General features: G+C 23.8%; 3 protein-coding genes across 4 annotated transcripts; 2 read left to right on the forward strand and 1 right to left on the reverse strand.

Moving 5' to 3' along the window:
- The first annotated feature begins 1008 nt into the window (after positions 1–1008).
- On the forward strand, positions 1009–5687 carry LOC105366666 (ras-related protein Rap-2a). Its single transcript, XM_011505185.1, has 3 exons — positions 1009–1136; positions 2647–3053; positions 5195–5687. Exons 1-3 carry the CDS (start codon positions 1009–1011, stop codon positions 5497–5499), a joined length of 840 nt encoding a protein of 279 aa, XP_011503487.1. The 3' UTR covers positions 5500–5687.
- A 5972-nt stretch (positions 5688–11659) lies between these two features.
- Positions 11660–14327, forward strand: LOC105366639 (prostatic acid phosphatase). Of its 2 annotated transcripts, none has more exons than XM_011505143.1 (7): positions 11660–11946; positions 12453–12551; positions 12680–13102; positions 13163–13286; positions 13370–13572; positions 13695–13875; positions 13967–14327. In XM_011505143.1, exons 1-7 carry the CDS (start codon positions 11857–11859, stop codon positions 14089–14091), a joined length of 1245 nt encoding a protein of 414 aa, XP_011503445.1. In that variant the 5' UTR covers positions 11660–11856; the 3' UTR covers positions 14092–14327. The 2 variants fall into 2 exon arrangements, with proteins under 2 accessions (XP_011503445.1, XP_011503444.1); XM_011505142.1 differs by having other exon boundaries at positions 13370–13581; positions 13967–14326.
- A 937-nt stretch (positions 14328–15264) lies between these two features.
- Mvl (solute carrier family member malvolio) lies at positions 15265–26215 on the reverse strand. Its single transcript, XM_011505145.1, has 11 exons — positions 25903–26215; positions 23654–23776; positions 22605–22831; positions 20245–20383; positions 20006–20161; positions 19190–19348; positions 18981–19031; positions 18036–18418; positions 17477–17699; positions 17268–17406; positions 15265–15358 (listed from the first exon to the last, which is right to left on the reverse strand). The coding sequence occupies exons 1-10, from the start codon at positions 26080–26082 to the stop codon at positions 17332–17334; spliced, it is 1716 nt and encodes a 571-aa protein (XP_011503447.1). The 5' UTR covers positions 26083–26215; the 3' UTR covers positions 15265–15358; positions 17268–17331.
- Positions 26216–26563: the final 348 nt, after the last annotated feature.

The following is a 26563-nucleotide window of genomic DNA, read 5'->3' on the forward strand; positions in this document are numbered from 1 at the left end:
ATTACATACACAGCATCGAATACATCCAACCTGCAGTTCACCAGGTACATCTTTATATTAATAAATAAACAAGTCACATCTCGCGCTATTGTCGATCGGGCACACTTACGCTCTCTCGAACTAACCGCTCGACATCGTACAGGCCCGCTAGCACAAACAGGGCACACTAGCACTCTTTCGAAGAACACTTCGGAACCGTACAGGCCCTGAACAGCTGACTCAAGAGTCACTGTGGTTCACACACATTGGTTACACAAGACCAACACAGATCGACTAATAGACTCTATAAATACAGATTATTAAATCCTTCACGAATTAGAAATCTTACCTTTAATTGTTTTTACCTGTGACTAGATTCTACTGCTGTCCCTTTACATAATTAAAGACATAATTGATTACATAATAAATTCCATTTAAGATCTGACACCACATCAAGTATAGCTATTCATCAATCAAGCATACTAGATTCAACTACCATCTTCTCATGCTGCCTCACAAGCATGATTGACTGACGACATCAGCTGACATTGACAACATCCGCATAACCTCAAAGCAACACAGCAATATCCATAGAAGCCTTCATAGCATACGAATCACAAGAACACATCTTTTGAATAATCCAACAGAATTATTTATTTCTACACAACAGTGCAATATTATAATAATTGTTTTACAATCATTAACCTTGTTTTTAAATAAATATATTATATTTTTCAGCCTTGTCTGGTATTGATTTCCTTTAAAATTATCCTGCCGAGAGACTAACCCACTGAACTATTGAATTGGTAGTTCGAGCCATAAGCTAACCCTTTAAATCCGAACAAGTATAAACAGATCAAAACTCACAAGGATGATTTGAACCTAAGAGAACACTGTGGATAGACGAACAAGAATAGAAGTACTTCATCAGTTGCTGACTGGCACTCACATTTTCAGGGCCACCCATTTCCGGCAATTCGAACACTGCTGAAATTAATAGAGGATGAAGGAAGTACATACCCTCTCACCATGACTTCATTCAGGGAAGACATGTTGATGACATTGCCGAAACTACAAACACACCAGAACAAGCAACTGAAGCAGCAGCACAATGACGAGACCCCTGCATGGCAGACGGTCCCCCTTGGCAAAATGGCGTGCGACTCGTGCAACGTGCACGAAAAAAATAAAATGACTACATTAATGTGCTCCAAGAGAAAAGTGACACCCCTCACGCTAACGACAATCCCAAGACCAGAGCTTGCTGCAGCGTTACTCCTTCAAAGCTCACATAGTACATCCTCGTCACATTGAAAATGGACGCCAAGGTACCATCGCTGGACTAATTCACGGGTAACCCTCACATGGATAAAGTCCCATCCATCAAGATGAAAGAAATACGTGAATAACAGGGTTACCAGCATTTAAGACCGAACTTCAAACGCATACTGGAGTTGTCCCTGGAAAATCGAATCCAGCAGACTGTGCACGATGCATATGTATAATACAAATTCAAGAACATTCATTTTGGTAGACCGGACCACCATGGATTAAATCGCCAGAATCATGACAATGCCAACCTACATTGCATGACAAGCAACTTCAACGAGACCCAAGTTCCGGTACAACATCATTGGCGACGGAAACTAAATCAAATCATCATTGAGACATAATACAGATATTCATCGTTAGGAAAATTACTATAGACTGCCATTTATTTAAATTTAGCACCATTTAAACTAAAAAAAAACATGACCCGTCGTTTACATTTCACATATCAAGGGAAGCTTTAAGAAAGAGCAAGAACATTAATGGTAATGGCAACATTCTCAAAGGTAGGTTTTTGAGAACTTTCATGCGGATCAAGTCTTGCGCATCACGCACCATTGGAGACACTTTGCTCACCTTTGAGGAGCTCACTACTCTGCTTGCATAAATCGAAGCCATCCTGAACTCCAGACACCAAGAACCAATCAGCGACGATCCAGAAGATTTAACTGCACTCACTCCTGGCCATTTTCTTACAGGAGGTCCGCTTACGGCTCCGCCATCTTATTGATTGAGAGATTGAATTCGTATTGATCACTAATACCACTACCATTACCATCTTCCCATGCTCACGAAGAGCATCGTCGACTATCTCATGCTGATCCCTACAAGATTAGTATAAAATATACATTTAAGATTCACATAACCTCCATAGCATCAACAACAACCAAGAACACAAAAAAGAACTCGTACCACTACAATAGAATAATTCTCTATCTCAATAGAAGCAACCAACAACGCTACAATATTATTATATATCATAACCAAAATAAACAATAATTGAACTCAAAATACATTACATTATACTTTTTAGCCCTTCTACTTATGCCTTCTTTTTTTCTAATCGCTATGACGAGAGATTAATCCACTGAACTATTGAATTGGCAAGTTCGAGCCATAAAATAAACATTAAATTTCGAACACGATAATATATTAATCCTAATTTTCCTGATAATTACAAAAATATAACAAATAAATTAGGAGTTTTTATTAATTCGTTAGTAAATGTTTTATCAAGAATCGATCAAAAGGCCTTGTTTTTAATAAACTTATGAGCATAAAACTTTTACAAATATATTTCAATTAGAAAAATGAAATATCCTATACACACTTTTGCAGAGGTAATCGGCATAGCGTATCCATCAACGGTGGGAAACCGATCAAAGTGATTGTTCTCGGTCTCGCTAAGGTTGGCAAAACTGCTCTGATTTACCAATTTCTCTATAATAAAATACCAGACAAATATAAACCAACAATCGATGATACACACTACGCAACCTTCAACGCAGCTAAAGAAAAAATCGTGTTCGAAATCCTAGACACGTCAGGATCACTCGAGTTTCCAGCAATGCTAGATCTCTCTATTAAACAGTATGATGTATTTGTCCTTGTTTACGATGCCAGTAATCCCAACACTTTTAAAAAAGTCAAGGAGCTGTACGATAAAATTTTGCATACGAAAAACAATGCACCAATCGTCTTCGTTGGAAATAAAATCGACCTCTGTGATGACAAACAGCTGGTAAGTAAAAACAATCTTTTGAACATTATGACCTTCATTTACAATTATTTGTAATCAAAATTTTAAATACACGTCCTATATTTACGTATATTGTACAATAATAAAAATAAAACGTTATCAACGTAATTTAAAATTTAAAAATTTCTGCTTATATTTATATTTTATATTTTATAAATATAAATAGTTTATTTATTTAAAAGTTAAAATTGACTTTATTTATACGCTAAATGTATTATATTATAATTTCCAAAATATATTTTATCAATAATATCCTCCCAAACTTTAAAATATTTTGAGAAAATTTTTTACTATAAGAAAAAAAAGAGTAATTTATAGTAGAAAAAAGTAATCTAGATCCTATATAAATTGAAGTATACATTTTTTTAAATCGTAATTCTTAATATCAAACAAAAATATTGGAAGTGTATAAATTCTTTCAAATGCATATAATTATTATTAAAATTAACGAAATGAAAAAAAAAAAAATTTCAAACTGCAACATAGCTTAAAGTCTTCCAGAAAAGTTCGAGGTCTTGCAGAAATATGTATTATAATTATTCAATAACCTCAAAATACTATTTATGGTATATTTACATATGCATGTAATATATATTTAAATGTCATTCACCAACTCATTTTCTTTAATGAATAGAAACCATATATTATACCATAAAAAAATTAATTTTGATTGTATTTACAGTTTTACATTGAACAATGCTATTTATAAAATAGTTAAAATAGTTAGGTAAAAACAGTTATTATTTTCAGTACATCTTGCTACGTAAAATGTTACGTATATTCACGATAATCAGAAATTATATATAAAATTACATTTCCTGCTCAATATTTCAGTTGCTGGATCAAATCCAAAACAGATAAACGTGCAATTGATCATTTTCTTAAAATAGAATTGGTTAATTTAAGTTGTATAACTTATATGTTTATAAAGATAAATTAACAAAATTCTATACATAAATATATATACATAAATATATATTTCTTTATTTATAAATATATCGATGTAAATATTTGCTTATCTTTATAAATTAATGTTGAAATTATAATTTTTTAATTGAGATCATTATCTTCAAAAACGATAATAGTATTATCAACAATTTAATATATTATGGATAATATACTTAAAAGATTTTATAAAAGCTCTTAAAGTTGTATCACCTTTTGTGTTTGATATAGTAAATTATTTGTTTTTTTCTTTATTTTTATCAACAATAAATACTTATTAAAATTAATATTATTTGATAACACTATACTGTAATGGATGATCAAATATCAAGATACTTCGTTTATTTCTGAGATACAGACATCAACAAAGCTCTAACTTAGTATAAATGTATTTTATCAAATTCTATTATACAATTTATATATTAATTTAATAAAATTTATGCAAATACATAAATGAATTTTTATATTTTAAATATTTTCTGCGTCCAATTTTATCCAATCAAATGAATAATTAAATTTAAAACATTTCGAAACAATAGCCACTAATGTTTTTTTGTATTCAAAAATTAAATCGAATCACTTTTAAAATAGGAATAATGAAATTCGATCGACTATTTAATAAAAATATATATTATACACAATTATAATATGTATTATATAATTAATTAAAAATGAGACTAAATTTCAATATTATTTATTTTACACTTGTGATTTTTTGTTCAATTTTTTATCGAATTCAATTCAATGAAAATCATTATTAATGTTAAATACTGAATACTTAAAATTTGAAATATAATTTTATATATCACTTTATAAATCCATCATAAATATAAAGCATAAAGTATCCATCATATATATAAAGTATGTGTTTACATATCCAATTGATTATACTTAATATGTGAAATAATTTATTGCATTATAAAAATTGTTGATATGTTAAATGTTGAGAAAAATTTTATGTAAAAACAGACATTTACGTATACCATATTCGCTTTTCTTTAAATAACTAGTATATATTTAGTTTATATAATATTTAGTATAGTATATTCAATAAAAATAATAATAATTATTATTCAACGGATAGCAAATATGCTTGTTCTCAATTTTAACTTAAACCACAATTTTTCTGACGTGTATTCGAAACAAATATAGATCTTAACAAAAAACTATCGTTTTAGGAAGAGATCGAGACAAATCGCAGACGTATCACGCAGGAATGGGAACATGGCTTCGTCGCGGCATCAGCTAAGAACAATACAAATACTTGGCAGGTATTTCAAGAATTACTAAAACAAGCCAAGATTGAGTATGATTTGCAACCGGCACTCAATAAACGCCGCCAGTCTCTTCCACCATCCCATAACAACTCCCAAACCAGCATAAATCAAGTCGCGCTTTCCCCCGCTCAGCTTCAGCATCTTGAGCGGATCCGGGAGAGCTCAGATTTGACCTCAAAAAAGGGCCGCAACTCTTGCAATGTATCGTAAAATGTCTTTTTTATCTTGATCTCCAAATAAATCTAACTCGTCAAGACATACAACCTTCAACTGCATTAAAAACTATATGCCTACATTGTGGAAGGACATTATAAATACCTTTTGTATGAAAGATATAAAAGTTTTGTATTTCGTAGTCATTATAATACCAAAAATTTGAAACCTTGTAATTATTTAAGAGTAAATTTTTTTTTTTAAATAATGTCGACACTTCAAGTTTTACGAGACATTTTCAATTTATTTTTTTTTATAACATTCAAATTATCTCACTGCAATACTTATTCATCATTGTCTATTGCATTTATTAGTGTAAATACACCGAATAAATAAATTTTTAATGTATTCAAGTGATAGTCATACAAGAATTTTAGACAAACATTCTTCAAAATAGTGCAAAAAATATTAATGACATTTTTCACTGACTAGAAGTAAACAACGTCTACAAAGACACGGTATTTAATAAGCTATTTATGGTATTTCAATCATAAAAGTGCAATCTCAATTTTCAATAATATGCATTTTAGAAATACATAAATCAATTATGTTGTTTTTTTATTGTTAAAAGATTCCATGAATAAACTTCTATAAGCAAAATTTCATGATTAAAGACAAATAACACAAAAGAATTAAAAAAAAACCTAATCATTATATATTTAGACAAATCAGGTAAAGCTAAGCTTGAAATCGAATGTTCAAATTACTAAATATAAATAAAATTATTTAAAAAAACAAAGGTAAAAGATCACAATGTAATTAATGTTGTTACTTCGATAATCTGTAGTTTCACAAATATTCATAACAATAACTATATAATATATACATATAACCCGTATATGTATTTATTAAAATATTTATTTAAGATAAAGTTTATCTTTTACTAATATTTTTATAGTTATGCTTTAATTCAATAAACTTTCTTAATAAATATTTTATTACAATAAGAAAACATGAAACAAATAAGTATGAAAATTCAATAATTGAATTTTTATAATGATAATTAATAATTAATTAAATCATACTTTTAAAAGAAAACGGTATATTAGATAGATCTCTTAATAATAATTTTCTAATAAAATATGATTAAAAATTATATAAACAAAAACATAAATAACAAAAAAAAACTTAATAAATTCAAATTAAAACTTATATTTATAAAAATTCAATATTCAAATGCTTAAATCTATAAGCAACTATTTAGTAATTAATTTATTCCTATTTTCTATTTAGTATTTCGTAAAGAATAACGATGCCAATAATTAAAAAATATAACTGGAAATATATAAACATTTTCTATTTGAAATAACTTACATTATACATAAAGCTGTTAATATTTGAAATAGATCTTATTAACATAAAATTCTGAAATTCCTTAAATTTGTTTTAAAATGAACTTGAAAAATATATAATTCTTCTAATATTTATTTAACCTAATATATATTTATAAATACTTTATAAACAGCTATGTAAATATCTAATAGACAATGACGAAAATTGAGGATACTGATATAAATAGGAAATAAGAAAATAATTTTTTAAAAAAGACAAACATTTAGTGACTGTACTATTGATCGAAATTCAATTTGATAAATGTCATGTTTCCAAATAGTAATGTAAACTAATTTCACCCAAATTTTACAAAATTTCATGCAATTGTTTTATATGTATATTTAATTATGAATTAAATCGATATATTAAATTATAGATTACAAACATTATATTATATTTATTAAATTATTATTAAAAAAAATTCTATTTGAATAGTTTTATTCATTTATTACTTTTCGAATAGGTTTCGGTTTTAAAATATTTGTTTTCGATTCGTATTAGTGTTAAAGCATAGGATTTTTTAGACTTTTATTTGGTGCTGTGATAATATAATAAAATATATAAAGTATTATAAAAGTAAAATTCAATTTGATTTAATACGAATAATAATGTTTATTAAATAAACTTTTTATGAAAATTTATATTTTTATTTTTGTCGCAATCACAATTGCTCGTATTTGTCAATAATAATGGGTTATAATTATGTATGCATAAATACGTAATGTATATTGCTTACTCAATAATTTAATATATTATCTAATATTCTTAAATTGACAAATATAAATGAATCTAAAATCTAAATTATTTAAATAATTGTTGGATTTACTTTAATATTACATAATGATATTTTTAAAAGTAACATAAAAATATAATAAAATCATAATTATAAAACTAAAAGTTATATTTGGACTAAAACAATTTTCGAATTCTAGTAATTAGCCCCAGCTAAAATCCTGGAACGTTGAATAAATACTTTTACAATCAATTGTATTAATTTATAATAAATCAGTACCATATTCATGTTTCTTACAAATCTTTAAAAACTATCTGTAAAAATTGTATAATATATGATATATGTGTGAAATGAGAAAATTATAATCTAATTAATTTTATCAATTTTAAAATTGATTCATTTACATAATAACATAACATATAGCATGAATTTTTTAACAATATATCAAATGCAAAAATATGAAAGATAAATTTTAAATACAATTCTCAATCATTTATTTCGAAATTTACAAAAATATGAAGTAATTAACTAAAATACTTTTATAGGCAATCCACAAAAAATAAATCGAATTACTTTCTAATATTTTTTATTCAAAAGATTAAAGAAAACTTTAAAATTTATATATTACACATTACTTATGAATTAATAATTAGCAAAATTATTAAAGCATTTACAGAATAACTAAATTAAATGTTTTAAGAAAATATGAACTCAATAAAAATTATAAATATTATATTATCATTAAACATTAAAAATCCTTTTATTAACACCGAATATGTCTTGTTTATGATTGAATAATTTAGAAAATTTAAATATTTTTTTAGCCGCTCTAAATTTTCTCATTTAATTTGGATTCGATTAGATGAACCTTTATTTTTCTGTTAAGTTTTGAAAATTAGGTTTTAATACGAAACTATTAAAAAGTATAAATTTTTATCTCTATATCAGTTTTAATATTAATAATACATATAATACTTATATTATTAATGGAATTTAATTCTAAAAATTTTTAATTAAAAGCAGGAAATAAATAATTTTCTACCGATTTCATTTCAAAAGATACACGTCCCTATAGGTTTAACTTATTTTCAAGTAGCACTAGATATTTTAGATAAAATATTATTTATTTTACACTATTTAAAGAAACTAATATAGAATTGAATTCCAAAAAAATTTGACTGCCATTTTAAACGCCTGAATAACAAAATTGTAATTATATATACTTTTTGTATCTTATGTTGGTTACTTAATAAAATCATGAATTTAAGTAATATTTATTAATTAATTGTTATTTCATTATATGTTATTGAATATTAATCACCGAATGAAACTCGATATTTTATATTTATAAATGTTTAATTCAATAAATAAAACATTTTTATATGAAAATATTATTTTAAGTTCGATTATTTTTAAGGGTTAATCAATTCATTCGTTTAAATGTTTAATTAATTTATTGATTGATTAATTAAGCAAGATAGTACAGGATTCAATAATACTCTTTTATTTGATTTACACTCCAATTAAAAATTTCCAAACAAAAATGAATAAAAATAATGTTCAAGATTTATGAGGAAATCATAGATTGTATATGTACCACAGTTATCTAATTATAATGTTATATTTGTCCATAATAAAAGTTAGTATAAATACTATTCTTAGATATACGTTTCAATAATTAAAAAGATATGTAAAAAAATATCTGCAATGAAAATTTAAACAAAAAATGTGTCAATCAAAAAAAAAAAAAAAAAGTGCATAGTTTTTGCCCACTTTTCATCTTGCATTTTGATCAAATCAACCGTCGACAATCGTATGACCGTCGTTTAAAAGCTGACGGAAAATTTAACGATACATATTACTATCAAAACTAGTATTCTTAGTTTATATTAATTGTTCAAAATATATGTATTTAAAATATTTACACGTTTTAAATGTTTTAAACAAATGCTTCTAAATTTTTTTAATCACTTAACTTCTAATTCGGTAATCGCTAGTATACTTAAATTATTCTTTAAATTATCCTGTCTGTGAATACGACTTTATGTTTTATCTTTCTAACGAATATTTTAAAACAATTTAATAGTATGAAACCTACTATCAAAGTTTCTTATTGACAAATAAGTATTTTGCTTTAAAAATATAAACCTTTACATAATTTAATTTAGTTTTTAGTGATACTTCGCTACAAATTTAAATAATCTTATGTAAATATATTTAGCTTTCAAAATATTATCATTTACCAGGAATTACACAGTTCACGATAATAGTAATACAATATCATAAAATACAATTAAAATGTCAAATATATATAAAAATTTTTTATAATCAATTTGTATTATTTTATATAATGTACAATTAATAAAAATATATAGTTTCACAACTTTATATATCACAAAAATAAATAAATGATTTAGAAAATTTTTTTTATGAAATTACAATCAATTTTATTGTATGCAATATTTTATGCATATGTTAATTACGAAAATTATTGTTATGCCAATTCTATACCTTGAAAAGGTTATTTTCCTGTATTTTATGTTTCTTATCTGCGGTTATTTATATTAAAAATAACTGTGTTTTATAATACTTATAATAGCGTTAAAATTTTAATGTAAATAACATATTAAAAATATAACGTGATCACTTGGTAAAAGTTGTTGTTACTATTACCAATTATCAAACTAAAAACTCAAATACCAATCCTTAATGTTGTTCAGATCATTTGTTTTCGCTAATGTAAGAATTTCATGTACAATTTATAAACACCTTTGAAGACTGTTGTAAAATTTTTAGCTATTTAGTTTTAATGAAATTTCATATTTGTTATTATATAAAAGGTAGGATCTAAAAATGACTTGCAAATAAAATATATGCAAATTTTATTTTACAAGATTTGCATTGCTTTTATTAATAATCAGTTTTATGTATTTCATCAATCTTTATCAATGTCGATAGTTATTCGATATTGTTGTTACACTTAGGGAAACAAAAAATATTGATATGTGAAATCGTTAACCAACCCACCTCTTCCTAAATTTTGTAAACCGATTATCTAAAAAAAGAATTGGAAGCAAGAAGGCAAAATGATTGCCCATCAAATTCAAGGCGATAGATTATTCACGACGATATTCCTAACGAAACATTCTATTATGTTTACACAATTAATCTACTTACCAATATTATATTATGTAATTTATTGTAATAAAAGGTACTAGACATAAAGAAATTACATTCTACATTATTTTCTATAAAAAAGTTCTATGTTCAAAGTGCTTGTAATAAATCAATTTTTAGAGGTACATGTTAAAAACCATGGTACTTCATTATTTAAAGAGCCATTATTAAGACATGTAAAGCATTACTATTTCATTTGATATCCTGTAGTAAACATATTTTTTATATAATATATAATGGTAATAAAATTACTTAGAAATAAATTATATTCCTGACCTTTATATTTTTATCGGTTTTTTATTTAACATTTGAGTGATTGTTAACTTAGAAACAAAGTCAAGCCCATGTACTGGAAGCTTTGTTAGGCACTAAACAAATTGTTATTATTATTATTCGCCTTTTATTTTATTCTTTAATTATGTCACTTGGTAAAAATACTAAAAAGTATTAATCCTTAGATTTCTGGAATTTCCTAATATACTGATAAATTAAATTCATCTAATGTTAATATGCATACGCTTTACCCAACAATAATTTCTTTAATTGCAGATAATAATATATGTTAATTTTATTAGAAACGTACTTCTTGGTAAACATTATAGGTAATCCATAGCAATAAACACAGAATTAGTACAACTTGGCATTGAAAACATTGGCTCGCACAATGATTCGTTGAAAACAAAAAATTGTTGAATAAGGGAAATGCTTGTCCTGCTTTGTAAATAATAAGTTGATAGAAATCAAAGGAAATAATATAACTTAGTGCTGCCCTCTTTTGACAAACAATTTCTATTTCTGTCTCCCTTACATCCACGCGCGACTCTGCACCCTACGCAGTAATATCTCATCAAAATTTTATCCATCCTTTCTTAACAGTTTTTTTCTTCTTTCTTCCTTATACGTCGCACTGCCATAGCTCAAACTCAGTAGCATATAACACGCTTTATTGTTTTTACTTTATTCATCACTTTTGTTTATACTAAGTACGAAAATACCTTGAGGAATACTCGAAACTTGCGAATGCTATCAATCTATGTTCTTAATCACAGATGCAGGAAGATTATTGATAAACGCAACGCTTTTCAATATTCCCATTACCGTCTGCATCATAAATGTGGAAGATCCTTGGCATTTTACTATTCAATCTCGCTGGCTTCTACAGTTATGAAGAGGATCTTGGCAGAATAATATTCACAAATATTGTAAGTACGCGACTATTTATTTTACATATAGTCAAACTCCTTTGTTTCATATTTCTTTTTTAATTGTTTACAAATTATAATGACTATTCTTAAAGTGTCTTATCCCACATATAATTAAACTCATTTATTGCAACAATTGAGACTGCATTCTCATATTACAAAACTTTAATAAGTATTTTTAGATTTTCCAAGTATTCTAATATTAGATGCTTATTTTTACCAAGTTTTTAAATTGTGATATATTTCAGTTTTGTTTATATAAAACATTGAAAAACTATTTAATTTGTGCATACATTTTTAAATTAAATTAATTAATATTTTACATAATGTAAGTAATTAATTATTTTATGAAGTGGATGAATTTTTTTATTATAATTATTTTATAAATGTCCTTTTATAATCTACAAAGCTTAACACATAGTTCATATAATTTGACTTAAAATAAAGCTTATTACGATTATTTTATAATGTATTCTTTACAATTGATTTTAATTTTTTTTTTATAGCTGTTTAGACATGGAGATAGAACACCGATTAAAGCTTATCCTAATGATCCTTATCGAAATGAAAGTTCATGGCCAGTACCATTTGGACAACTTACTAATGTTAGATTAAAGTTAGATACAATATATATATATATATATATATATATATATATATATATATATATATAATCTATAATAATATAAAATTAAATTATTAGCAAGATTGAAATTTTTTTTTTTTTTTAAAGCTTGGAAAACATCAACACTTACTATTAGGCCAGTGGTTCAGAAATCGATATGATCATTTACTTCCAAAAACTTATTCTTTTTATGATATTTATATCATGAGTACTGATGTAGACCGAACATTAATGTCTGCTGAAGCTAATTTAGCTGGCCTTTACCCTCCTAGTGGTGATCAGGTATGGGATATAAAGATGTGGATGCCAATACCAGTACACACTATTCCAGAACATGAAGATAATCTTTTAGCAGTAAAGAAATATTGTGATAAATATGATTATGAACTTCAGAAAGTATTAAATTCCCCAGAAATAAAAAATTTAGATAAAATAAACTTTGAATTGTATCAATATTTAACCAAGATGTCTGGAAAAACTGTTTTCTCTTTACAAAGTGTTGAATATTTATATAACATTTTATTTATTGAGGTATACAATCTTAATATAAAAATTAAATGTTATCATAAATTTAATTATTTTTTATTTTAGGAACTTAATAATAAAAGTTTACCGAAATGGACAAAAAGTATATATCCAGATAAACTAAAACCTTTGGCTGAGAAAAGTTTTACAATATCAGCTTATAATAAAATACTTCAAAGATTAAAATCAGGTAAATATGAAATATGAATACTACTAAATTATGCATAAGAATAATTTTTCTAATTTTATTTAAATGGTATTACATATGATCAGGACCTCTTTTGAAGAATATGATTGAACATATGAAATTAAAATCCAAACATATATTAATGCCTGATCGAAAATTATGGATTTATAGTGCCCATGATGAAACCATAGCTAATATGTTAATGACTCTAAATTTATTTGACCCTCATTGCCCTCCATATACTGCAACTTTACTTTTAGAATTGAGAATTAATACAAAAAATGAACATGTCGTTACTGTTAGTAATTTTAAAATTACTAACTTTTATCTATTCTTTTATCTTTTATCTATTCATTTATCTCATTCATTTATCATTTATCAGAAGCATCAATAATTTTTTGTAAATTACAGATTTTTTATAAAAATTCGTCCAAAGAACCAACTTTATTAACTCTTCCTGGTTGTACTGCTGCTTGCTCATTAAATCAATTTATTTTACTAACAAAAGATGTCATTCCTGTAAATTGGGAGCGAGAATGTTTGATGAACAATGAAATATATTCATTTAATATTAGTGCTACTACTATTATTGGTAGTATTCTTTATTTGATTATATTGTACACTTTTCATAATAATGCAAAGATTAATTTATATTTTAATTAAATCTTCTATTAATGTTTCAGTAATGTTAACGACATCAATTTTAATGTTAATTCTTTTGGTTCTGATGATTATCACATTTATGTATGGATACCACAGAAGGCAGCATAATCAGAATTATTCACGATTATCAATGGATGGTGCATAAAAATAGTGATTTAATTTTCTTTTTTTTTTTAATTATTCAGTGAACTTATTTGTAACTGTTTGAAATTTTATTTATATAATTATTTGTTGAATTTAAAATCATGAAAAATACGCATTAATTACTTGTGTTATTACAAGAAAAAAGTGAGTAATACGAAGAATGTTATTTACTGGTTGATTGATTCTTAAACACTTTTATTATTCATTTCTTAATAGTACAGAAAATGGTATAATAAAATATAAAGACGTTTATTAAGAATGATTTCTGAAAATTAAATTATACTGTAAATAATACACTGCAAAATGATGGTAATTTCTGTTTTAGGTAATTGTAATTCAAAATTTTTATATTTGCAAATTTAATTAGAATATTAATAGGTAAATGATAGAACGTACAGTAAATGAAAAATTATGAAGTTGATATGTAAAGTAAAACTGATAAAATTTACCTACATTCTAATAACTTCTAATCAATTTATTAATTCAATATATTTTCTAATTTGTAAATATTTAAAAATATCTTGAAGTTGTATTTTTTTTTTTTTTAATTTAAAATATGTATAGTAAATATATTTTGGAGAAAATGTTTTATTCTATTACAAAATTTTACAGAAAAACTTTTCAGTTAATATTAATATTAAATAAGAAATTCTTATACTTGAGCATAAATTTAATTTGTATTCCTTCATAAATGTGATTGTAATATTTACGTCTTCAAAACATTAATTAACATTAATTGGTTTTAATGTAAGAGATTTTAGAAAAAATATAAAATATTAAACAAAAACAGTAAAACATTAACATATATAATTGATTTAATATCCTTGAAAAGTGTTTTCAATTTATATATAAATTAAATATTATCATTTGAAAATAATAAAATTAATATATTTTATGTACATAATATAAAATATTGTTTAATATTTCTTTTATTTGAGTTACTCTTTTTTATTTAAAACTAATGAAAATCCGAATTATTTAAATGAAAAAAAAAAACAATTAATATATGATACTCTACACTTCTTTGATTATAATAAATATAACGTATTTTGAAATATGTAATAAAGGGCTTTATTTATTATATAAAGCATACAAAAAATCTGATAAAAATATAATTAATGTTTTTAAAAATTTATATACAATCTTCATGACAAGGGTTAACAAAGTCAATATGTATATAAGTAAAATCTTTTTACATAAGTCATAATATAAAAATGTGACGAGATTTGTAACGTCCATCCATACTGTAACAGAATAGTGGATTCGCTCTGCAAAATAATTATATTATTACAAAACATTAAGCATAATCATCGATTTAAATTTTTTTTAAATATATAAGTACTAAGTTATGAGCATAATTGAATGTTTTATTTGCAATAGATAATTTATATGTAGTATATTCATTTATAAAGTGGAAATTATAATTTAAAACATGCTTCCATTAATATATTGAAATACAATACAATTTAAGATTTTTGTTTATTGAGAATGTAAAAAATATATTGATCCATATACATATATAATATAAATATATCGTTTTTGATCTGGAAAACAATTCTCTGCAACTTGATCGTATCTTTTATTTTGGGAAGGTAAAAAAAAGGATAAAAGTTTAAAATTATTTAATAGGATAATTACAATGAAATGAAGAAATATAGATATTTGATCATATAAAATTATTAATATTCTATGATCCTTGTCTAGTGATTGTCCCAGTAATATTCCAGAAACATTTTAAAAATAATGAAAGACCTTAATACCGACATGTGCTGTACAAGTTCTAGTAAAAGTTAATTTTTAAAATATAAATTATATTTATTGAATTTATTGTTGTACAATATAAATATTTGAAATAATGCTTTAATACAATACAATATGTACATAATTTAATTATTAAGTTTATTAAAGAAATAATTTAAAATATATAAAAAAGAATTTAATTTATATCCGTCTTTATAAGACATTTAGTTTTTTACAGTGTACCAAATAGGAGTATATAATTACTATGCAATTAATTTAAATTTAATTAATTTAAAAATGCAAAAATAATTTTTGTGTTAATGTGATTTATACATTTTTTTACTAATAGGAAATGATTATTAAGATATTTATTTGCATAATATAAATCAATATATTTGTATTTGTAATAAAATTTTATAAATCGGAAAAAAATTAAATGTATCATACAAAAATATATAAAATTGAAATATGAAAAATATATTGGTATTTGATTTATGTATATAAATAATACCGAAATAAATGAAATGTTTGTATATATTAAATATTAATGTGTGTAACGCAAATGAATATACAATTATAATTTTCTGTAGTTAAAAAAAAAAAAAAAATAATATAACAATAATTTTATTATAAGGAATTATAAATTTAACAATACAGAAATGTATTTAATGTTGTTTAATATTTAAAGATAATTATTAATAAATAAATGTAAAGAAATATTTACAAAAATTTAACAACAAAGTTTATAAAGATATATAAATTCATGAAATAGATTTCACATTTACAAACTAGTGGTATGATAACTAATATATTCAAGTTCAAAAAATTCTTAAAAAAATATTTTGTTGCATTAAATATTCTTATGATTTCTTTATTTTATACAATATTTTTCAATATTGTCTTTCCTTGTTCAATGTTATAATTTTTATACAGCAACATTTGAAATATAAAGAATTATATAGAAGTATAGGAAAAATATATTTTTCCAATTTTTTTTATTTATAATGTTAATATAAATTTTTAATAATATTAAAATTTTTTAATAATGCTGAAATTTGATATCACATTGAAAAAATATTCCTTGATTAAATGAGCTGAAAAGTTAAATTTTTAAAATATTTAAAATAACTTTTCAAAACAGTCTTTCAAAATTAATTTTTTGTTCATACTTAAAGTGAACTAATACTATAAAATTGAATAAGAATCATTGAATGCTATTAATAACTTTCAAAATATTCATGCACCATAATCTCCACTAACAATAGAAAAAAGGAGAAATACATTTAATTTATATTAAAGCCAATTAATTGAAAATTTCTGTAAATCTATGTTATGGAAAATCTCTATATTTAAAGAATTAAAGGACTTATGGTATAATATGTACTTCTAATAATTGTATGTTCAAGTAATCATGTATAGTAAAAAAATATTTCTTACATTATCCTTTTGCACTTTGTTTGAGTGTTTTCTTAAAATTAGAAGAATATTCTCTCCATTCGTCCTACCTTGAATAAATAACTGGATTTGTTAAACCAAAACTTGCTTCAATAGGTCCTCCCACATACTTTTCAATAAACTGGAATCAAAGAAGAAAATGTTAACTTATGTAAAACATTTCAAATCAATTATTTTTATAATTTACAAACAGGAAATTTGCTCAGAGATGTGGCTCCCATACTAATACACATGTGGATAACCAGGTAAAGGCAAAAAAATAAATACAAAACAGCAAAAATAACAATTATTGGTATAATTATATGTCTGTAAGTTGGATCATTCTGAACTAATTCAGATACTGTTTCAGACACGAAATAAACGTTTATTGATATCACCACCAATGATAAGGCTGTGGCGACAAGTTTGTTAAATCTGCAAATAAAAAATTTGATTAAATTTCATATTTCTTCATAAAATATTAATTTATTCATGTTATCCTAAATATAGTTATTGAAATCTAAAATTATTTAAAAATTTTAATGTCAATGCTAAGTAATTTACAAATGTAGTAAAATCAATCAATTCTCTGCTATTATAATAATAAATTTTTTATTAACTTTCTTTAAAAAATAAACACTATAAATCTTTAAATATGAAAAAATATAAATCTTTACATTTCTATTTGAAAGTCCTTTACTAAAATTCAACTTTACTTAACAATTTTTCTTGACGTCTTTAATCACGCCTCGCAATACTAGTCAAACATACATTCCATTCTTGAACTCGCCCATGATCTGTGTACTGCTGGTGAAGGCGATGGTTGGTAGAGCGGCAAATGGCAATTGGAGACTCATCATCGCATTGAGTACATCATTCATACCAGTGAGATCGTTGATGTTAGCATAGAAGGCAACGAAAAAAGTCGGTACAATAGCTATGGTACGAGTGAATAAAACTCGCTTCCAGCGCGCCCACTGCAAATTCAGGAAGCCTTCCATCGCAAATTGGCCAGCATACGTCCCAGTCATAGTTGAAGATTGACCAGCTGCTAGAATTCCGATTGACCAAATAATCATTGCTGCGAAGCCAAATTGACAGCCTAGAAAAATGCCGCCTTTGTACAGATCTGCATCGAGCGTCTCGTTATTATTCTGCAATGGACATTATTTTATAATTATTTAATATGTTCAAATTAAAGCTGTTAAAAATTATATTAATAATTATGGTGTTTTTGTAGATGACCATAAAACAAACATTTTTTTAGAAGCATTTCGGGTTTAGACAGGCTATTATTAATTTAATTATTTCTGTCGTCATTAATAAGAAAACATTGAATATTAAAAACTATCTTAATAAACCTTATGTATATGATGTATACATTAAATAATATTAAATATTGCATATTATATTATATATTAATTTTTATGAAGTAAAAATAAACGAATACTTAGGAATTATGTAAGTGCATACGTGAATAAATATATAAAATCATGAATTTATTACATTTCATTAATTATCCAATAACTAAAATATCATTAAATCGATGCATAAAAAAATATATTTTATGTTATTTTCTGTATTAGTTTATACGAATACAAATTAATATTATTTTAATACTAGTTTTTTCATTTTTATATTGATGTTTATTATCAATGTAAAAATTGATTAATTGCTACTAAATAATATTCTTTAATAAGAACAATAAATACTTACTTTGAATATATTTATTCCTTGGGAAAAATTATTTTCTTTACAAATTTCAAACTAAAAATATAAACCAAAATAGTATTTTATTATAACAAAAACATGTAAAATCATTATCTTTATTATCATATTTTTTTCCTAAACACTTTATAAATAATTGTGTGATCGATTATGATATAGTTACATAGGTATCTATATTCTCAATCATCTATACTCACAACATCTGCATTTGTTTTGTTAAATAAGCCGTGAGCGAAAACAGCTACGACAAATACGTTAATTAGAAACGACACAAATAGAGCGATTGTAGCTTCAATGAAGAAATACATATTGGCCTCCCGAATTTTACTGGATTGCCTTCGATCTACATCTCGAGACTACACGCAATGATAAATACATTTATTAAAAATAATAATTATGTATAACTAATTAAAATAATATTAAACTTTTTTTATAACAAAAATGAAATTATAAACCAAAATATGTTCCTGCATAAGTATTATTAATAAATTTAATTGATTCCCTTATACACTATTAAAATTAACATTAAAATTTGTTTATAAATTTAAAACAGACTTAATTTTTAATTAACACAATAAAAAAATCTTTTCGGAATAAAGTTATTTATGTAATAATAAATCATTTTAATACATAGATAACTACTTTTATATCACTTGTCATTAAATTATTTTCAATTGCATCAGTTTTTTCTTTATTCATTTATTTTTGTTGTAATTCTCAAATATAATAATTGATTTTAATTATAGTAAACAATAAGTTTTAATATATACATAATTATAACTATTCTTATAACCTCCCTTTTTTCAGCAATAAACACTAATATTCTGTATGATACTTGAGACAAAAAGTAATTTAGTAAAATTTCCAAATTGATTCCATCGATTTAGTAGAAATCAAAATATTTGTTATAAAATTGACAAGAATTCTAATAAATTTACCTGATGTAAGTTTAATTTTATGTTTAAAATAAATATTATTAAAATTATATAAAATGCATTATTTCTATGACTTACCTTGACAAGTGCACTATGCAAATATAAATTATGAGGCATTATAACAGCTCCGATTACACCAACAGCCTGTAATAATATTCTTGTGTTACAGTTTTGACACCAAGGTAGAAACATTCCCTTAATAACTTCAATTTGTGGTGGCGCTGACACAATATACTATAAATTCGAAGAATAATTGGTTATGATTGAATTATATAATTATATTTTATTATATTGTATTATATAATAATATATAATACCTCATAACCAAATGTTACAGCCATTACTGTGATCAGAAAACCAAAAAAGAGTTCCAATTTCCTTAAACCATATTTATCTAAAAATAAAAATGTGAATGTGTCGATGATAGTGACAAGAACTCCTCCCCATATAGGAAGTCTGTAATACAATATATAAGAATTGGTTTCAAATATTATTATCAATAATTTTAATAATTTAGTATATCTAAAAGCGTTTTATATAGCAATCGTATCTCATTTTACTCATCAGTAGCAGTTAACAATTAAATAGAATCGAACTAAAACATGATACTATAATATAGTCTTTGACGCTCTTACTTTTGTAAAAAAATTTCAGATATAATAGTGTGATTACATACACACACACACACACACATATATATATATATATATATATATATATGTATAATGATTATAATAGAGCATTATTAGTAAAAATTGAATACACGTTTCTAATCCGCATGAATAAAAACGATGTTTACCTCGATCACAAATTCTAAGATACAAAATATAAATCAACTACTGTAAATAATATTTTAATATTATATTTAATTAAAACAATTTAAATTACTTAAATATTTATTGAATTTTATTAAGTGCTCTTAATGATATTCGTCATACACATTTAACTTTTTTTTAAGCATCAATCATTAACTCCGTTTACATTACTCAACGTCGAAAAATAGCCATATTTCATATCATTATTTAAATTTCAACATCATTAATAGTAATTTTAGATGTATGATTTTATCTTTCATATATAAATAATGGAAATTAATTAAAATTGAATAAAAAATATATTATTTCTAATTCTAAATAATGAAAAAAACTATATATTTTTTCCTATTATTTCATACATATAAATGGGTCAAATCCAAAACTTAGCTTTATGACAAACGTCAAAATTGTCTTGATATAAAAGAGAGAATAGGAAAACGGCCGAGTTTAAAAAAATTTAAAGAGATTCAAAAGAGGTTCTAGGGTCTAATTCGATATGAACCATTAGAAAATTCACATATATAATCATAAAAGAATATATGTACCATACCGTATAGTACAAAGTTCGTTTTTTTTCTGTGAATCAAAATGTCGCCATTGTCAAACTACTTAACATATTATTATTACTTTATTCAACAAATATCAACAGCATTTTAGTATTATATAATTTCTTCTGACACTTCATTGCTTTTCCAAAAGATTAATTTGCTCCTTTCAAAGAAATTGAACTTAGAAAAAAAATGAAACCATACCTCTTCGGGTAATCAAACGTAGCTAATTGGTAAAGAATAAGACCGCCTTCCTTAAGTACTCAAGACCAGTGCGCAGGTAACTATCATTTATTCTTTTTCATGACATTTAAGAACATTCCTATTGAGCAAAAAGCTTTTATTATACTTTAAAATGAAATAGAACAAATTCATTGACATTTATTGTAGATTCATCACGACAGACTAATAACATTATTATAACATAATATCTATTTAAGTATAAATTAAATGTCAAGTCTTTTATTCATATTTCTGCATTATAACAAAAATTTAATGTGTTAATATTTATAATATCTTCAGTATCAGATTCAAAATACTAGTATGAGAAAGAATAAATGAATGAAATAGAAATCGTTTTCCTTCCGAATTGTATTTGTATATTCTATCACGAACATGCAAAAATGAAATTCTTTAATTATAATTTTGAAATTTTTATTTCTGTACCACTTACATATTTAATTAAAAGACATTTTCTCTTGTTAGCCTTGAAATAAATTTTTATTGAATAAGATACAAATATTTATTTTTTATATAGAACAAGTATATATCATTAATACATTTTAAATAATGAATTTTAATATTATATTTAATATATTATACAATATACTATCACGAACTATTTTACGTAAATTTAACTAGTTAATTAATAATTTATCCAATTATTTTGTAAATACTTTATTTTTATATTATTTCTTTAAATTATAATGAAAGAAATTTTAACTTTTAAATTACATTTAACAAACAAGACAAAATGTTTTTTTCTTATATTAAATTTTATTAAATACTCTAAGTAATTATACATTATAATTAATATTTTCATTATTCATGTTTAAAAATGTAATGTTAAATTTGAAAAGAAAATATATTTAGGTTAAAGATTGTATTACTAATCATCAGTTTTCAAATTGTAAGTTTAAGTTTAAAAACGCTTAAATTTCTAATTACAAAATTCAAGAAAATGACTCGGATTGTTTAATTTCAAATTTACTATTTTCTCTAAGTATTATTATTATGTGCCATAAAAATTATATGTGATTACTTCCTGTAAAAGTTAATTGTTAAAATATGCATGTATAGAATAAATTGCCTTACTTTTTATTGGTTAAAAGATAAAGAGCTGTGGCTGTGCCTATAACCTCTTGCATATCGCTACCGATGATGGCTATTTCTATCATAATCCATAACATCAGTCTAGGCAATTTTTTGTATTGTCTGTAACACATTTCAGCCAGATGAAGACCTGTTACAACGCCAAGCCGTGCACTCAATCGCTGCATAACTAGGCCGAGAATTGTTGCACTCAATAGTATCCATAATAACTAAAAAAAAGGAATTTATTCTACATTCATCCTTAAAATTAATTTGGTATTGTTAAGAATAAGTTTTGATTAATAAACTATTAATTTCAATAACATTAAAATAAAAATAATAAATTACATAGATTAAATTTCAAAAATACAGTATAAATATATATATTATTTATGTTAATAATGGACAGCATTTGTAAATACTACAACATACTTCATACTTATTCAACTACATACTTCAACATTAAAAAATTTTGTAACTATGTGACAAAATTTACTGTATATTATGTATTACACATTATATTATATATTATAATTCAATTAGTTTACAAAAAATGTCAACTTTAGTTTCTATTCTTTAATTTCATAATAATTTAATTCCATGCAAATTTCATATATACTTTGGTATTATTAATAGCAATTATTCAAAAATTGAATAATTCAAAATGTGTTAGAAAATTATTAAAAAATTTTTCATAATTAAAGTATTGCTTTGGCAAAATTAAAGTACAATATCAGCAAATAATTTCAGATTTTACAATATAATGCATTTATTATTATTGACATGACTATAATTAAAACTATAATGAATATAAAATAGATACAATATTTTATAAAAAATTATATTAAAAAATAAACATTAGAGAATAGTAATATCTCTGTATACATTTTATGATATAACTTTAAATAAAATATATATCTTTAAAGTCGAGTTCAATTAATTAAAGTTCAATTAATAAATATTATAATTAGTAACGCGTGTAATATAATATAATAAGATTTATTAAAATAAATTAAATGTTTTAGTATTTATTATTATATAAATATATTTACCTTATATCGTGCAATAACTCCAGATTGTAAATCAGATTCTATGTTTCCTGGATCTAAGTAAGCTATAGACATTAAAAATCCTGGTCCAGTAAAAGCCCATAATTTTCTAAAACTAAAAAAATCCTGAAAAACAACAATAATGAATTATTTATAATAATATATAGACTATACTATTTTTATTCGAAGTCAAATAAGTCTATAAATACTGAGTGTTATAAAAAATTAAACGTAATTTTTATCTTTGAATCAAACAAATAAATCTATTAAAAATTCCATTACTCAAAAGAATAGAAATTACAAGCAAATACATAAAATTTATATAATCAATGTTTACATGAATGTAACAAACTGATTTAAAAGGTATATACTATTAATGATCCAGTTGGAAATTTCATTAGATTATAAAAATAAAGATAAATAAATGTTTTAAAACGAATGTAAAAATTTAATAATTTTTATAAAATATAAATATTTAAATAAAAAAGGAAATGTTTATGTGATTATTGCTTACAATTCATTCTCAATACAGATGTCATTCCTAAATTAGAGATTTTTTTGTATTTTCTAACAAAGAAATACATTTCTTTACATTCCTTTACATTCTATTGTCCTCTAAAAAGTTTATTTATGTATACTTTTACATAATTTTAAATATTGTATAATAGCCATAATCTCGTTATATTTCCCTCTACTCTTATTTAATATCATAAATTATTAAAAACATTTTTTATTTAAAAATCAAAGCATATAATTTATTCATAGCAATGAATAGTATTTATTAGCTTAATTAAATTTTATTAAAAAATAAATTATAGTACATCATTTTTTATGTTTTTATTTAAGAAGTAACTCATTTAAAGAATTATATCATGATTAAAATTAGTGTCAAATCGAAAGTCAAAACAAATAATTTGAAAAAAAACAACTTTTTTTCGATAAGATTTGATATCTCGGAAATAAATACAAGAATTTTTTTAATAAAGCAGTAGAAATGAAATGAATGCTTAGATATTCAAAAATTTCTGATAATAGATTGCATACTTTAAAATAACTTTTTACAATTTTGTATACAAGATATAAAATTATTTTGAAAAGAATAACAAGACTTTCGATGCATACAATTTTTGGAATATTGCGTATAAAGATGTGATAGATGAGATTTAAAAATTTTCTTATCAGTAACATGAAATTAAATATTAATTATGAATCATATCACACTATTAATATATTTTATTTATACAAAAAAATATAATTTGGTGTATGTTTATAATGTTATAACGAAGGGTTGATAAGAATTGCATACAAAATTCAGGAAATATTGAGTATCATATGCGTAAATATCATCCCTTTTATACGCTTCATGAAATCAGTTTCAACTCTGAAAAAGTATAATTTTTCAATAAATTATTGTTGTATCAAAAGAAATTTTAAATATGAATTTTAAATGGCAGATAAATGCATTTAAACGTTGAGATAATAATTGACATCAATATACTCGAAAACTTCGATAATTATACAAAATTGTATTCTATATTAGCGTTAGTAATAATTTTATAACTTATATATTAAGATTATAATAATTTGATAATGAAATGATTGAATTTGGAGTTATAATGTTGTTAAATATTTCAATAGTTCTTTATATAAATAACAAAAATCCGTTACTATATAAATATTGTTAGTAAAAAATAAAAAAATACATTTTTAATAATTTATTTTTACATACAAATATCAAGAATAAAATGATCTGTATCTCTTATTAATTTCTTTTTATATTTTTTAATAAACTTATAGTACCCGGTGTTTTAATTTAAATTTAAAGAATTGATGTGTGCTAATAGTTTATTTTATTTTTAAATAACAATCTGAATAATTGTAATTAAAATATAATTATAAAGATTAGTAAAAATTACCATGTAATATTTCTAATTAACATACAACACCTCTAAAAGCTCTGTAAACTAAAGCAAGAGATCTGCAAAGCTACGTATATACATTCACTTCCAAAGAACTAGAGGCCACTTAGAAAAAATTAAAGAATAATTAGTAAATTAAACATAAAGTTTAAAAATTGCTTTATGTGTTGGCTCATTATTTTAATAAATAACTTTCATAGATTTTCAATCTAATTAGAAATGAAGTTCTAAGAAGTTCTAATTATAAATATCCAAATAATTAATCAGAAATAATAGGCAAAATGTTAACTACGTTGTAAACTAAAAAGTCAAGAAAAAAGAAAAATAGCTCACATCAACATCCGGTATCTGGATCCTCGCATCAGCAAAATAGGTTTGATTGGCATTGGGTAATGTGCTCTCATTAGGCCTAGCACTTTCGCCTACGTCATTCTTGATTGGTTGGATGTTAATAACATCAGTCGAATCTCCAGTTGCAGTATTTTCCCGGGTCAACCCTTTATTCGCTGCCATGATACCGTTAATGCACACTGCGAATCAACACAGGTAGTGAATATTTCTCTCACCAAAAAATTCCGATTATGTGCGAGATACTTGTATTATCTTGGTGATGCACTGGAGTACATTAGACGTGAAAGATAAATAATTTTTATGTGGACGTTCATTAAGCTTTATTGCCCGGAATTTAGTGAAATAGCTCAGATAATATTGTGTTATCAATAAGTTGAATTCTGAAATAGCTTAAAACTTATTTATTTTCACATATAAGTCACATTTGTGTGAATTCAATTTTCTTATTTTTTCGAGAGAATACGATTTTGTGTTTAATTAAATAATTATTAAATTTAATCTTGCTTTTATCGATTGGCTTTTAGATTGGAAAATGTGAATAAGGAAATATTTGTGTTGTGCCTTAATAGTACACATAATATCTACTCATGATCTATATATTTTAAGCTGAAATATACATATGTTTAAAAATTTTTATCTTTAT

Source organism: Ceratosolen solmsi, unplaced genomic scaffold (genome assembly GCF_000503995.2).
Source record: "Ceratosolen solmsi marchali unplaced genomic scaffold, CerSol_1.0 scaffold9, whole genome shotgun sequence".
Classification (NCBI taxonomy): Eukaryota; Metazoa; Arthropoda; class Insecta; order Hymenoptera; family Agaonidae; genus Ceratosolen; species Ceratosolen solmsi.